We start from the raw sequence: 16,272 nt of genomic DNA, 5'->3' as shown, positions 1-16,272 counted from the left end.
GCTGGAATTGAGATCAGACGCCATGTCGCGTTTGGAGAGCCCCTGATGTGCCTAAACAGTGGAAACTCCCCAATTCTAACTGAAACCCTAATCCAAACACACCCCTAACCCTAATCCCAATGGTAACCCTAACCACACCCCTAACCCTGACACACCCCTAACTCTAATTCCAACTCTAATCCCAACCGTAAATGTAATCCAAACCCTAACCCTAACTTTAGCCCCAACCCTAACTTTAGCTCCAACCCTAGCCCCAACCCTAACCCTAGCCCTAACCCTAGCCCTAACCCTAGCCCCAACCCTAACCCTAGCCCCAACCCTAAGTTTAGCTCCAACCCTAGCCCTAGCCCTAACCCTAGCCCTAACCCTAGCCCTAACCCTAGCCCTAACCCTAACCCTAGCCCTAAACCTAACCCTAATGGGAAAATGGAAATAAATACATTTTTTAAATTTTATTATTTTTTCCTAACTAAGGGGGTGATGAAGGGGGGTTTGATTTACTTTTATAGCATTTTTTATAGCGGATTTTTATGATTGGCAGCTGTCACACAATAAAAGACGCTTTTTATAGCAAAAAAGTTTTTGCGTCTCCACATTTTGAGACCTATAATTTTTCCATATTTTGGTCCACAGAGTCATGTGAGGTCTTGTTTTTTGCGGGACGAGTTGACGGTTTTATTGGTATCATTTTCGGACATGTGACAGTTTTTGATCGCTTTTTATTTCGATTTTTGTGAGGCAGAATGACCAAAAACCAGCTATTCATGAATTTCTTTTGGGGGAGGCGTTTATACCGTTCCACGTTTGGTAAAATTGATAGAGCAGTTTTATTCTTCGGGTCAGTTTGATTACAGCGATACCTCATTTTTATCTTTTTTTATGTTTTGGCGCTTTTATACGATAAAAACTATTTTATAGAATAAATAATTATTTTGGCATCGCTTTGTCCTCTGAGGACTATAACTTTTTTATTTTTTCTTTGATGATGCTGTATGGTGGCTCATTTTTTGCGGGACAAGATGACGTTTTTAGCGGTACCATGGTTATTTATATCCGTCTTTTTGATCACGTGATATTCCACTTTTTGTTCAGCAGTATGAGAATAAAGAGTTGTTTTTTGCCTCTTTTTTTTCATACGGTGTTCACTGAAGGGGTTAACTAGTGATATAGTTTTATAGGTGGGGTCGTTACGGACGCGGTGATACTAAATATGTGTACTTTTATTGTTTTTTTTTTATTTAGATAAAGAAATGTATTTATGGGAATAATATTTTTTTTTCTTTATTTAGGAATTTTTTTTTTTATTTTTTTTTTTACACTTGTGGAAATTTTTTTTTTTTACTTTTTTACTTTGTCCCAGGGGAAGGACATCACAGATCGCTGATCTGACAGTTTTCACAGCACTCTGTCAGATCACCGATCTCACTTACAGCACTGCAGGCTTACCAAGCGCCTGCTCTGAGCAGGCACTCGGTAAGCCACCTCCCTCCCTGCAGGACCTGGATGCCGCGGCCATCTTGGATCCGGGCACCTGCAGTGAGGAGGAGGTAAGAGACCCTTGCAGCAAAGTGATCACATCGCATTGCTCCGGGGGACTCAGGGAAGCCCGTTTGATCGCGGTGTGCCGGGGGTTAATGTGCCGGGGGCGGTCCGTGACTGACTGCGATAGTCAGCTGACACCCGTCCGCGATCGGCCGCGCTCCCCCTGTGAGCGCCGCCGATCGCGCTGGACGTACTATCCCGTCGGTGGTCATACGAGCCCACCCCACCTCGACGGGATAGTACGTCCAATGTCAGAAAGGGGTTAAGGAAAATATAACATGATGAGAATGACTTACATTCGACATTCAGAGTTTGCCTCTCCACTGTGGACAAGCCTAGATTGAAAGTCACTCTACAGAATAATGGAGAATTGTTCTGTGACTTTCTTGGTGTGAATGTGATGTTGGAGTGGAAGGTCCTGGTGCCATCTTCATAGGTAAAAATATAGTCCATCCGTCTTGTAGCAGTCATGGCTCCTTCCCATGATATACGTGGCTGTGCTATACGCCGGCATCTCCCAGGACTTGTACAAGTCATCGTCACCTCCTTCCCATCCACCAGCCTTGTAGAAGAGATCGTAGGTTTATCTGTGAGTACTACAAAAATAAAAAATAATGGGAAAACTGGTCGGATGGTTAACTTTCAATCTTTTTTTAAAGCACGACTTCATAGTTTTTTTTTCTATTGCACTTTTGAAGTGGTGCTTTAAATGCAAGTCCCCTGCCCCTGTCTCATGCTCACCCTCATTTTTTTAAAGTGCCGCTCCGGTCTGTTTACGGCTAAATGCGACCTGTTGGAGCACTCCAGTGTCCGCTGAAGCACGTCGGAGGTCACTTTTCATTACAAGTCAGAAATTGCGCTCACAAGATGGTGACCATAGTGGGGCCGGTAAAAGGTGAAGCTGCCGAAAGGTGAGTATAAGAACGGGGCAGGTGGTTCACATTTAAAGTGACACTACGGCGCACAAAGAAAAAAACGCTGGAGTAATGCTTTAAAAATTGATTTCTATTGTAAATGAAATTGATTGTTTACATAACTTTATGTTTGCAAGTTTACAGATAATTTTAATTTTTGCGTACTGCTTCAGATAAAAAAAGACTTATGCAAGAAGGAGTAGGGCATGGGCTTGAATGTTCACTGTTACTTTGTCATACTTAGGAGTATAAGAAACAATGCAATTTATCTTATTAAAGAAAAATATATTTTTCCACGTAACTGCGATGTCTTCTTTGCCTCCATATCCCAAATTCATCATTCACTATTAAATACATCTCCAATCTGTCTTGACAGATGTGCTTGACTTTAAAGGGAATCTGTCAGCGGGATTTTACACCCAAACTATTTATATGTGCATATCGCTCTTTCAAAAACATGACTTTTCAATGTCCAGTCTGTTCCTCCATTACTGAGAAGCAAGTATTTTAATTAATATGTTAAGGGCTATGATAGATGTGTCACTTCAGCTCTATTCCCTACCCAGCCTTTCCTCCTTCTGCTTCACTGACAGTGATTTTGCATTGTGGATGTAAGTCAAGCAGGAGGAGGCAGCGCTGGGTGGGGAATAGAGCTGGAGAGACACAGGCTTCAGATCTTTAAAGAGCAAAATATATTTTTTAATATATTACAAAAAATGGAAATGTGCCTGGTCCGGAATGGGATAAAATGGCCTGAACCTGTACTGGTTAAGCAACTGAGGACATTTTGAAATGGAGGAGCTACACATGCAGCTGTAGTTTTTATTTCACAACTGATATTCCAGTTACAAGTACTTTGTACGAACTTTTCTTGATGAGCCAAGTAAGTGGGCAAAACATATGAGAAGACAGAAGAGAAGTGTTTGCAGGTCGGGACCTGGAATAAGGATTATGGTGTTCTGTTGTGCAAGGTCGACCTCGACGTTAGCACAAGGAACTTTCTTTAGTCAGGGTTTAGCGTTGGAACAGATCTCGCCCTCGCTCTCTAATGTTGGAGAACACACAAGGAATAACAAAGTGTCTCCTTGGACGTACCCCAATCCCAGTAGTGCTCCATTGGATAAGGTTTTTGCAGTGTCTCGAATTGTGGGCAGTTGGTTTTAGTTGAAAATATTATTTTCTGTTTTTCATCAGTTACATTGATACAAGTTTATACCAGTAAAGGATTTTTATTAAAAAATTGAAAATAATGTTTTTTATTTCTACATGTTTAGAGAATGTGCGACATGGATTGAAAAGTAAAGAGGACATCAATTATGGCCACTTATGTTATCGTTACACTCACCTGTTACATCCACATAAGGTTGGATGTTTGTATAGGTGAACTGTGTCTGAGGAGCCTCCAATCTGAATACATGCACACCCTCATCTGCACTCAGGGGTTCTTCTATGTACAACGAACAGTCTCCTCTGGTCAAATCCCCAATCAGGAGGAAGCGTCCATTTGTGTAATATTTAGAATCTACTTGGGAAGCCACAAGCTGGCCTGTGTCTCCAACTAATCTGTACCAGAATCCATTAGTATTTCTACTTAGTCTTATATTTGTGGGCACAGTAAATGTGCAGGGAACATGGGCACATAGACCTCTCTGTACACGCACTTGTGGGTCTGTTCGTATTTCATAGCCAGGTTTTTGACAGTTTATATCTGTATGAAAAAAAAACATAGACTTGGTGTTAAATAAAATATTTCCTTATTAGAATATGAGAAGTTAAATTTACGACTTTGGTAGTTTTAGTCAACAGGAATGTTGTGAGGAGGGTCCAAAAGTTCCTTCTCCCCCATATCACATATAGGGATCCAGGAGCTGATTCACATACATTTAATTACAACTGGTCAAAAATTTGCTAGGTTTTATGTGAATAATGGTTATGAGACTAACTATCTCAGATCATTGAAGAAAACAACGATGAACTTTGTGGCCTACACCAGTCTTACATCCATGGGACTGACTCAATTCAAATTCACTAGAAGAAGAGAGAAATTTCTCAGCTAGGCTGCAAGTGATAGCACAACCATAGGTCACCGGTCTACCGTAGGTGGTTATTTTAGATGACGGTGATCTAACACTTTGGCACTATCATGTATGATGCCTTTCACCCTAGGTCAAGTACAGGTTCAGCCACTATACATTGTAGTGACCCTGCAAACAGCACCACACATCTCATCATCTGAACTCTTGTGATAGTTTTTAGACTTGGACAAGCTTTATGACAGCATCTCCCACAACCGGCAATTTAATATTATCTTGCAGCGTCAATCATGTTTTTTTTCACACACTTATGAAGCAACCCTTAGCTTGCTCACATTTCCTTCCATACTCAGATGTAGTTTTTTATCATCTTTATAAAATCTAGAAGTCAACTAAGTGATTAATGAAATATAACTGTGTGATCACGGTACTGGTTCCCGGAAAACAAAAATTACATTATGAGTCTATAGCTGTGACATTCACAAGGGAACTTTACGCATCATTTTTTGACTGTTATAATAATTTTCCGGTGAGACACCCACTAGACCCAAACGTTGTCAAGTAATACAAGTTAATGAGGCAACAATTATATGTTTAATATTCTGTGTCTAGATATTACTCTCAAATACTTGTTTGCATGATAAGGAGTTTTGTTGATTCTTTCTCACAGCGCCCACATCATGTGTCCTGGTGGTCGCACATGCTCAGTAGCACTTGAGCAGTAGAATGATTCGTACTAATGTACAGGCCAACCAGTGCACTAAAAATGGCTTTTAGCTGACGCTGGATGAATTAGGTGGGAGTTCAATATAAGGTTCTTTAAAGAGACATCTAATCACACTTAAATCATTATTGATGATATGAAAGCTCATACTTACTGTTCCATAGCTGAGATATAATCAAAATTAGAAGCAAATAGCCCATAAAAATCCAATTTCTTGTAAACAGCATATTCTGTGTCCTCTATCTGCATTCTATGGGGCCAGTAGCAAAATAAATAACCTATGTAAGAAAAACTAAATAAAACACAAGAATTTATTAAAATTGACTATTCATATTTTGGTTTTGTACTCCGAGCCCATAGAAATAAGATACAGCAAATTTCTTAAAAGATACAAGTCTCAGGCCAGATCTAACTGGCTCTATTGGAGATTCCATCTTAAGTGGTCTACTACGATTTTGTACCTGCCTGACAGAGATGGACAGAATCAAAACAGAAGCCAGGCAAGCACAAAAGGAACTCCATCTACCTCAATGTGGTAAATGGCTCCACCGGGGATTCTGTCCAAATCTATAGATGAAAGCCTCAAGGAAGCATCAAATTCTTGGTGCAAAATTTAATGTCCACAAAGTCTTAAGAAACTTTGCACATCTTCTGGGCTGCCCATGTGGCAGAACATGAAATCTCTCCTGCCCTGATCACGGATTATAGTTATTTCTTGCATGATTCCACCTACAAATGTTTGAAGAAATTAACAGTTGGGTGTTACTGTTTTCTTTGTAAAATGTGGTGTGTATAGAGTCACCGCTGATTGAGAAGCACAAGGATGGGGGTAAATTCTGGGGGAAACGAAGAATGGAAGACCAGAAGGTGGCATAGCTACAGTATGTTAGTGAGCATGTTCACTGATGTGGTGGCCCACTGGCTGAGTGTCCAGTCAGTCTGTGGTATAGGAGTAAGAGCAGCATAGAAAGAGCTGGCATAGGCAAAGAAGATTCATGGAAAAAATCCTAAGGAGAGAAATAATTTGCAAGGGAAACACTGAAACAGGAGGGTATCCTCCAGAGAATGAACACCAGGGAGGTTGGAAGCCATTGATGTCTCCAACATCGAAACAGCAAGACACCAGCTGGCAAGGGCCATCATTGGAAGAGAAAGGGTTGGGAGGGCACCTGGCGTACCGACGGCACAACTAACATTCAGGTAAGACAATATAGATCAAAATTTTTTTAACAATATTTACCAAATTTATCCCAAATTGCTTATGCAGGATGATAAAGTTGGCAGATCTTCAGACTATCTAGTGTCTGTTTATACTGCCTAATGGTTGTCTTAATTTTTTGCACAAATTTGGTGCACTATTTTAGCACATTTTTTGGAGCACGGTATTAAGTCAAACAAGTTTCCCAAAATTACAATCCCTTAGTTTCTACTTGAAACCACCGCTCTTGTCAGATACGCATCAAACAGTGCCCAAAAAACAAAATAAATGAGATGTCAAGCATGTAAAACAATTTTTTTGGCAAGCAAAGAATCCAAACTAAACTACTAAATCATTACTGCATCTATCAGGAGGTCATTGTGGAGTTTTCTTGTGAAGATTGTGAATGAAAGTATGAGCATTTGCTGAATAAGAAGTTGTAATGTTCTGAATTAATGGAATCAAACAGCTCCTTGAGAGCTAATATAGGGAAAACTAGTACAATCATTGACTTATCATATCTCGGTAGTTACATTTTCACTTTGCTGTCTTCAAGTCTCCCCTTCATTAGAGAGTGACTAAGTACAATATGTACAATACCTCTCTTCCAGGAATGAGGGACGAGAGACGCCCAATCTCAGCACCAGTTGGGTCAAACATTCTCAAAAACTTTTCAACATTCTCAATGTACTTATGATATCCTTTAATCCAGGCAAACTCCAACTTTGCTACCTTAGCCCTTTTTCTTATTATCTTAGATCCTTTCCTAGAACTTTGTAGATTTTTCTCCAACACCCAGAACCCAGCACATGCCCCACCAAACCCCCATTACTGATATGCCCAAATATATGTCTTAAATGTCTATACTTTGAACTCGTTAATTCTTAGCAACTCATTAGATCCTGTCTAATCAACAGTACATCGATATCCTATGTTCTTGGGAAATTTCTTCTTACCTTGACTTATCCCATGTGGTACATCATAATAAAATGTCCAATTTTTAATGCCAAACCTTCATTGTTGTCTTTTATTTGGAACTTGTTCACATCCAGCTCATGCCTGAGCTTTACTGAATCTATTCAGGGACCTGATGGTTCATGTACCGAAAATAGAGAAGTAAATTGCATGAATTTACGAAACTTCCTTTGTCCTTGGTTATTCTCCGAATGCTCGTGACCACAAGGAATTACGCAAATCTTATACCGCCTTATACTGTAGTTATTTGTTCACAGTCTCTAGAGACAGCATCGCTCTACTGTCCATGCCAGCACTATTGAAAGGAACTTGTCCGAGAAAGCTTATTTGTTTTTTTCTGGATTTCTCATACACTTGGAGGAAGTGGGACTCATGAATTTTCCATCAAACCTCCAATCACTATGTCTCCTCCTTAGTAGTGGGAGGTGAACCAACTGATGAAATGACCACTAATCTAACATTAGAATTAGTTGTCAGCACAGCACTATCAGTACTACTTATCAATTAACAACTGACCAGGCACCAATAAACTGAAATAATATAATTACTTAATTAGCTAACAAAGCAGAATAAAAGTAATAAAAAAGGAAAGAAACATAGAACAAACAGAGCCAGTGTAGCAGAGCATAGCAGAGTAGAAACAAGACAAATAAATTACAATATTTACAGTATTAACAAACAAACATTGACATCGACATCGTTACAAACAGATAGAAACAATTGTTATAGATATAGACAGAGCAAATTAAAAATCATCACACTTTATAATAAAACACAAAACAAAACAATTGTTAACAGCATAATCTCCACAGACTGACTCTAGAAAGCCTTCTTTTCCAGTGAGAAAAGTTCCCCTTGGAAATATCAAGTAATCAGGAAATTGTAGAGAGGATCCAATCCAGAGTGTTAGAGTAAAAAGGATAATGTTTATTTCCCCATAAGCAAAATAATGTTTCGACCTATTATAGGTGTTTTTCAAGTGCAAACAATGAAAAACATGGCGGGCTTATATACTGTGGTTTACAGACAAACTTCAATCACCATAAAGGTCAAGCTCCCATTCATAAAACATAACTTTCATAAATCTTACCCATCAACAATATAATCATAGACATTCATTAAGATCAATAACGTATAACAAATACCAGATGAAAAAATTCCCCATGTATAATATTTAAAGCATTGTTTACATACAGTATATCTAGTGCAATAACTCACATATAGTAAAAGAGTAATGTTGTCCATCATCTCGTAACCATTGTCTGCTTCACAAAACCATTTCTTACACTTCGTTTGCTCAATATCGATTTTAGATTTCGTGAAATTATGTTACAATTTTAGTTTAAAAGAACTCCCTTCCTGTGCTGTCATTTGTTCGATCAGCTGACTGAGGTTTCGCGATGCAGAAGATTACAGAATGGGCCGTGAGATTAAATGGCAGTCTTTGAATCGGTCAAGATTTAGGAGGGGTACATTTAACCAGTTATGGAGGAGAAGAAAACCTCAGGAGAAGAATTTGCAGGACTTTGTTTTTACAACATCTGACTCTGAGTCAACGGATGATTCAAATACGGGCCATCTACCTCCAATTATTTTTTAGGAGAAAAGAGGATTGACGTGGTCACGTTTCCAGGAAATGCCACAGAGGAATGGTATGAGAGCAGAGGACAACACGTCATCCCATGAAGATTTGAGGCACTGAGAGGGGACAGAAGAACGCTTAAGTCACAGAGACTTAGTGGTAAATTTGTCATCAATTCCTTTGACTGATGTCCAGTTAGATAAATTGGCTAAGGGCCTCTCCTTTTGCCTCTCTAATGTGATTGATTAGTTTCAGGTTGAAAATGACTTATACTGTTTTGTTTTGAAATTACATTTAACTACCGTCTTTTGGAAGTCTAATGTTCAGACTAATGCTTCAGTTGACAACTCTGCTTCTATGGTCACTTTGCGAGAGGTGGTGCCAGCATGTAACAATCATTTGGTGGAGTCATATATAACAGTTGATCAAAATTGTTACTGACTTATTAAGAAATAGATCTTACTTGAAATCGAATCACAAGATGTCTGTTTTGGAAAGGAGGGTCCTTGATGACCTCAGTAAGAATAAGAAAATAACAATCAAGTCAGCAGATAAGGGTGGGGCAGTGATGATTAAGGATACATGTAAATATAGAGCTGAGATCTTACGTCAATTGGATGATGAAGCAGTCTACGGGAAATTATCTTGGGACCCTACTGCCCGTTTTCAGTCTCAATTACAGCTTCTCGTCAATGACTCCTTGTACAATTTACTCAATGACCAAAAGCTGTCTGAATTTTGTGGACATAAATATGGATTCTCCTGTGGTACCAGTACTATTAGTGTTGAGCATTCCGATACCGCAAGTATCGGGTATCAGCTGATATTTGCGGTATTGGGATTCCGATACCGAGTTCCGATATTTTTGCGATGTCGGGAATCGGGATCGGGATGCATATTCATGTGTAAAATAAAGAATAAAAATAAAAAATATGGATATACTCACCTTCGGATGCGCCCTGGTTGTAACCGTTGCAATCGGCAGCCTCCGTTCCTAAGAATGAGCGCGTGAAGGACCTTCGATGACATCGCAGCTTGTGATTGGTCGCGTGAGGGGTCACATGAGCGGTCACGCGACCAATCACAAGCCACGACGTCATCGAAGGTCCTTCACGCGCTCATTCTTAGGAACGGAGGCTGCCGGTTGCAGCGGTTACAACCAGGGCGCGTCCGAGGGTGAGTATATCCCTATTTTTTAATTTTATTCTTTATTTTACACATGAATATGGATCCCAGGGCCTGAAGGAGAGTTTCCTCTCCTTCAGACCCTGGGAACCATCCAGGATCACTTCCGATATTTGTGTCCCATTGACTTGTATTGGTATCGGGTATCGGTATCGGCGATATCCGATATGTTTCGGATATCGGCCGATACTATCCGATACCGATACTTTCAAATATCGGAAGGTATCGCTCAACACTAAGTACTATATATCTTTCCAAAGATACAAGTGATTCTCACTAAATTAGAATATCATCAAAAAGTTAATTTATTTTAGTTCCTCAAATATTATATAGAGGTGAAACTCAAATATTATATTGAGTCTTTACAAACAGAGTGATCTATTTCAAGTGTTTATTTCTGTTAATGTTGATGATTATGGCTTACAGTCAATGAAACCCAAAAGTCATTATCTCAGAAAATTAGAGTACTTTATAACACCAGCTTGAAAAATTATTTTAAAATCAGAAATGTTGGCCTACTGAAATGTATGTTCAGTAAATGCACTCAATACTTGGTCGGGGCTCCTTTTGCATCAATTACTGCATCAATGCGGTGTGGCATGGAGACGATCAGCCTGTGGCACTGATGAGGTGTTATGGAAGCCCAGGTTTCTTTTTTAGCAGCCTTCAGCTCATCTGCATTGGGTGGTCTGGTGTCTCTCATCTTCCTCTTGACAATACCCCATAGATTCTCTATGGGGTTAAGGTCAGGAGAGTTTGCTGCCAATCAAGCACAGTGATACTGTTGTGTGTAAACCAGTTATTGGTACTTTTGGCAGTGTGGACAGGGGCCAAGTTCTGCTGGAGAATGACATTTTCCCTTTCCAAAAAGCTTGTCGACAGAGGGAAGCATGAAGTGCTCTAAAATTTCCTGGTAGACGGCTGGACTGACTTTGGTCTTGATAAAACACAGTGGACCTACACCAGCAGATGACATGGCTCCCCAAACCATCACTGATTGTGGAAACTTCATGCTAGACCTCCAGCAGCTTGGATTGTGGCCACTCTTCCTCCTGACCCTGGGACCTTGATTTCCAAATGAAATGCAAAATTTACTATAATCTGAAAACAACACCTTGGATCACTGACAACAGTCCAGATCTTTTTCTCCTTGGCCCAGGTAAGACAAGTAGCAAGGTAGGACTGTAGTTAAATTAATAAAATATAACTTTTAATTCACTCTATTAAAACGAGCCACTCAGACTCATAAAACCACATGACAAACAACGTACATATATTAACTAATGCTCCCAGTGAGCTCTACAAAAGCTCCAGCACAGCACGGTAACAGATAATGACACCTGTTCTGATAGAAACTAACACAACATGGGAAATTTCTTTTCTCACATAATCTGTATATAATGAGCTTTATAACAGATCCAATCAAAAGGAGTCATTAATGATTGCTACTTATATATAGGAACAATCTCACCCGAAGTGTGGGTTGCTTCACAGCGTATTGTGGTCAGGATGTCCGTGCATATAAGGTGGCACTCTGCGTGCCCGTTCAACACCTCATTATTATGGAATTCATCCCACCAATTGTTTCTTCCTCCTTCATTCTGAGTTCTCCCAACGTGTTTCTCGTGGCTCAATCATCAGGGGAGAAGCCACTTCACAATAATCATTAGATGTGTGTCATACGTCCGGCACACATAGGAGGGTCGGCTTCCCCGCGCTCGCTTACTTCCTTTATATAGCGTGCCACTTACACTACACATGTGACGTATTGAAGCCAGCGCCCGGGTTCCGGTTTTCCAGCGATCACATGATCCCTGGTTAAAAACGCCCCAGGGAAGGAGGACATTAAATGAGACCTTGGTGGTCTCCAAAACTTAGGGTACAAAACACATCTACCTCTAGGCGTTAAGACAAAAGGAACTATAAGCACCATGCCAAAAGTCTATGCCAATTACTAAGGCTAACTACACAATACAGTAAAGGGAAAGAGGATTCAGCATTGTGTAGTTAGCCTTAGTAAGTTTTGGAGACCACCAAGGACTCATTTAATGTCCTCCTTCCGAGATATGGAGGTTGTAGGATATTTTGTATATATTATTTATTTGATTCTTGCCAAATTCTTTTCCCCCAATCGAGTAAGGTCTGTAAACCTGCGTCGAAGGTACCTTAGGGGTTAAAATTCATCGGCAATTCTAAAGACGCTTTTTGTGCTTATCTGCATGAAGCAACGCTACATACTCCTCCTGGGGGCGGAGCTTCTTTCCCCCTCTGGACCGGAAGTGACGTATGCATGTCACTGTGCGCTTCACGCGGACATGATTTTCACTGGGGCGTTTTTAACCAGGGATCATGTGATCGCTGGAAAACCGGAACCCGGGCGCTGGCTTCAATACGTCACATGTGTAGTGTAAGTGGCGTGCTATATAAAGGAAGTAAGCGAGCGCGGGGAAGCCGACCCTCCTATGTGTGCCGGACGTATGACACACATCTAATGATTATTGTGAAGTGGCTTCTCCCCTGATGATTGAGCCACGAGAAACGCGTTGGGAGAACTCAGAATGAAGGAGGAAGAAACAATTGGTGGGATGAATTCCATAATAATGAGGTGTTGAACGGGCACGCAGAGTGCCACCTTATATGCACGGACATCCTGACCACAATACGCTGTGAAGCAACCCACACTTCGGGTGAGATTGTTCCTATATATAAGTAGCAATCATAATGACTCCTTTTGATTGGATCTGTTATAAAGCTCATTATATACAGATTATGTGAGAAAAGAAATTTCCCGTGTTGTGTTAGTTTCTATCAGAACAGGTGTCATTATCTGTTACCGTGCTGTGCTGGAGCTTTTGTAGAGCTCACTGGGAGCATTAGTTAATATATGTACGTTGTTTGTCATGTGGTTTTATGAGTCTGAGTGGCTCGTTTTAATAGAGTGAATTAAAAGTTATATTTTATTAATTTAACTACAGTCCTACCTTGCTACTTGCACATTTATATTGATTGGTGGTATTATATTAGCCCAGGTAAGACACTTCTATTGGTCATGAGGGGCTTGACACAAGGAATGCGACACTTGTAGCCCATGTCCTAGATACATCTGTGTGTGGTGGCTCTTGAAGCAATGACTCCAGCAGCAGTCCACTCTTTGTGAATCTACCCCAAATTTTTGAATGGCCTTTTCTTAACAATCCTTTCAAGGCTGCTGTTATCCCAGTTGCTTGTGCACCTTTTTCTACCACACTTTTTCCTTCCACTCAACTTTCCATTAATATGATCGGATACAGCACTCTGTAAGCAGCCAGCTTCTTTAGCAATGGCCTTTTGTGGTTTACCCTCCTTGTGGAGTGTGTCAATGACTGCCTTCTGGACATCTGTCAAGTCAGCAGTCTTCCCCATGATTGTGGAGCCTGCTGAAACAGACTAAGGGAACTTTTTAAATGCTTAGGAAGCCTTTTCAGGTTGAAATAGATCACTTTGTTGTAATGACTCTATATAATATGAGATTCACTTTTTGTATTGAACTGAAATAAATTATCTTTTTGATGATATTCTAATTTAGTGAGAAGCACTTGTACATAGAAACTTTGAGAACCACACAGGATGCCCCATAGTCTCTGAGAGGGGATATTTATTTAGCATAACGGATATCTTCTTTTATAAAATTTTGCGTGATTTTGCTACAAATGCTTGTTCATATATTAGAGACACCCGTGACTTTCTAAATAAAATCAAAAATATAAAACTAACCAATTCAACCATTCTAGCGTCATTTGGTGTGGTCTCTTTCTGTGTATTCATTGAGCATGAAAAGGGACTCTAGACTGTTGAATGGGTCAACAGGTCTGAGCATGACGCCCGAATATGCATATCTTGTTCAGGCGCTGCTCAAGTTCATTCTGGGGAGGAATTATTTCCTCTTTGGGGATGATTACTTCTTGGTTAAATGGGGTCCAATGTGGCATCCACTTTTGCCAACATCTACACTACGGTATTCGAGAGTAAATATGTGTACAATGGTGCCATGCTCGTGCTTGGTGGAGATATATTGACAATATTTTTTTATATAGCATGGTAATCTTGATGACCTTTTTGCTTTGCCGTATGAGATTAACCATGTGTTTCCTGATTTACAATTTACATTCACTCATTCCACAACTGAGCTACAGTTCCTTGTTTATAAAGAGAAGGGTAAACTAAGGAAAGATTTGTTCATTAAATGTTTAGATAGAAATAGTCTGTTGCGTTTTTATAGTAATCATCCAGAAAGAATGGTCAGCTCATTACCGTGGAGCCAATTGATTAGGGTTAGGTGGATAGCTTTGAGTGAGGAGAGACTTAATAAGAGATTGGAATAGATGTGCCTTAAATTTATATCTCGGGAACACCTAAGCAATGAAGTTTGTGGAGTTAAACAGAAGGCACTGAGACTTAATCACGAGGACCTCTTGGGGGTACATGCCCTAATCAATCTTTCAAAAGAATTCCATTTGTTATCACTTTTTTCTCCTGCTAGTCCACGGATATCAGACATCATAGACAGTCATTGGCCCCTATTACATAGGGATCTCTCCTTGATTGCTGGCTTCAATTATTGGCCTCTTCTCTCTTTCAGACGAGACAGAAATTTTAAATAGAAATTGGTTTAAGCAAATTCTGGCCCCATTAAATTGTCATTATAAATTACGTTGAGCACTCCTAGGATCAGAAATTTTCCTTGCTTGGATTGTACTTTTTGTGCCAACGTGGTTAATGGAGACTCCTTCTGCAGTCCCCCTACAGGAAAGCGGTATTATCTAAGAGATAGATATAAATGTTGATGAAGTTTTGTGGTGAATGTGGTCTCTTGTCCATGTGGCCTGTTATAAGTGGAGGAGACCACTTTGGCAATACGAGCTCATATTTCCAAACACAAAAATAAAATTAGGACAGGTCTCACTAAATTATTTGTTTCTAAACATTTTCTGGAGAACAGACATTCAGTGAACCAACTGAAATTTAGAGTAATTGATAATGTCCCCATTTTAAGAAGAGGGGGTGACAGACACACTTTTGAGAAGAAAGGAAATTAAATGGATTTTTGAACTAGGGAGTTTGCAACCTAGAGGATTAAAGATTGAAATTAATTTACAAAGCTGTCTGTCTTGAACCCCTTTATTTGAGATCTTCATCAGTATTTCTTTTTAATTATTATCTTTCTTTTTTTCTTTTTAATATTTATAGGAAAATGTCTCTTCTGCAGGAAGGCGACGTGGATGAAGGAGTGGCAAGATAGACTGAAAATGTCCTTTACAACATATTTTCTATGTTGTAATATTGTTTGATATATGCTATTTATTGATTTGTTCTCCTTCCTCCACCTTGCTTCCTCTTGACTTCCCTTTGTTTTTTTGTTCCTCCCCTTTCTTTCCTTGTATCCTCTTCTTTTTTTCTTAGGTTACTATATTGAAGATATTGATATATTGATTTATGTGAAAACATAATGCCATTGATCCCATGGAGATAAGGTTCGTACATTGTTCCCATGGAGATAAGGAAATAAACTTCATCCTTTTTAATCTAACACCCTGGATTGGACTCTGCCTATATTTAAAGTCTTCCATCAATTACATTACAGACTATATCACTACCAATCAGGAGAGGATCTTTTATTTCCACTTAGACATTTGGTAAGAGGAAATAATTTCATTGGTTACAGTGCAGACGGCACTCGCTTGTAGTGTTTTTGCCTCCTATACACTGTTACGCTCCTAGGTGGCGAATGTGGTTCGTGGACCCAATGTGCCACAGACTGGAGCTACCCTGGAAGGACATAACAAAGCAGTTACCTTGGTTGTTGCTGGATCCTCCAGTGGTGAGGTCAGACTTGTGTGGCAGGTAGCTGCCAGGTGCCACTCCAAGGCGGCTTCTGGCAGTAGCTGCTGACCCCAAAGGGCAGAAATGTTACTTCAGATTCTCAGATGGAGGAGGACAGCTACTTGTAACACCTTTACGCTGTGCAGATGGATGGCCATTGGGACAGGTTTAGACACGGCCGCAGGGACAGGTACTGACACACTGGCTCCAGGAAATAGTTGAGGTACCGCCAATGCAGCCATGGGGTACAAATACCATTG

General features: G+C 40.0%; 1 protein-coding gene across 1 annotated transcript in view; it reads right to left on the bottom strand.

Annotated features, from left to right (window-relative positions):
- The window catches only part of LOC143767799 (sialic acid-binding Ig-like lectin 8), a 109,204-nt gene that overhangs the window by 37,520 nt on the left and 55,412 nt on the right, over positions 1 to 16,272 (bottom strand). The window contains exons 4-5 of the mRNA XM_077256319.1: positions 3,802 to 4,164; positions 1,839 to 2,138 (exon numbers count right to left, since the gene is read on the bottom strand). Coding sequence (XP_077112434.1) covers positions 1,839 to 2,138; positions 3,802 to 4,164 — 663 coding nt within the window. The remainder of the gene's footprint in view (positions 1 to 1,838; positions 2,139 to 3,801; positions 4,165 to 16,272) is intronic.

The sequence above is a fragment of the Ranitomeya variabilis genome, chromosome 4, assembly GCF_051348905.1.
Source record: "Ranitomeya variabilis isolate aRanVar5 chromosome 4, aRanVar5.hap1, whole genome shotgun sequence".
Lineage (NCBI taxonomy): Eukaryota > Metazoa > Chordata > Amphibia > Anura > Dendrobatidae > Ranitomeya > Ranitomeya variabilis.
Note: the sequence above shows the minus strand (reverse complement) of the source record. Positions and strands in the feature narration are given on the sequence as shown.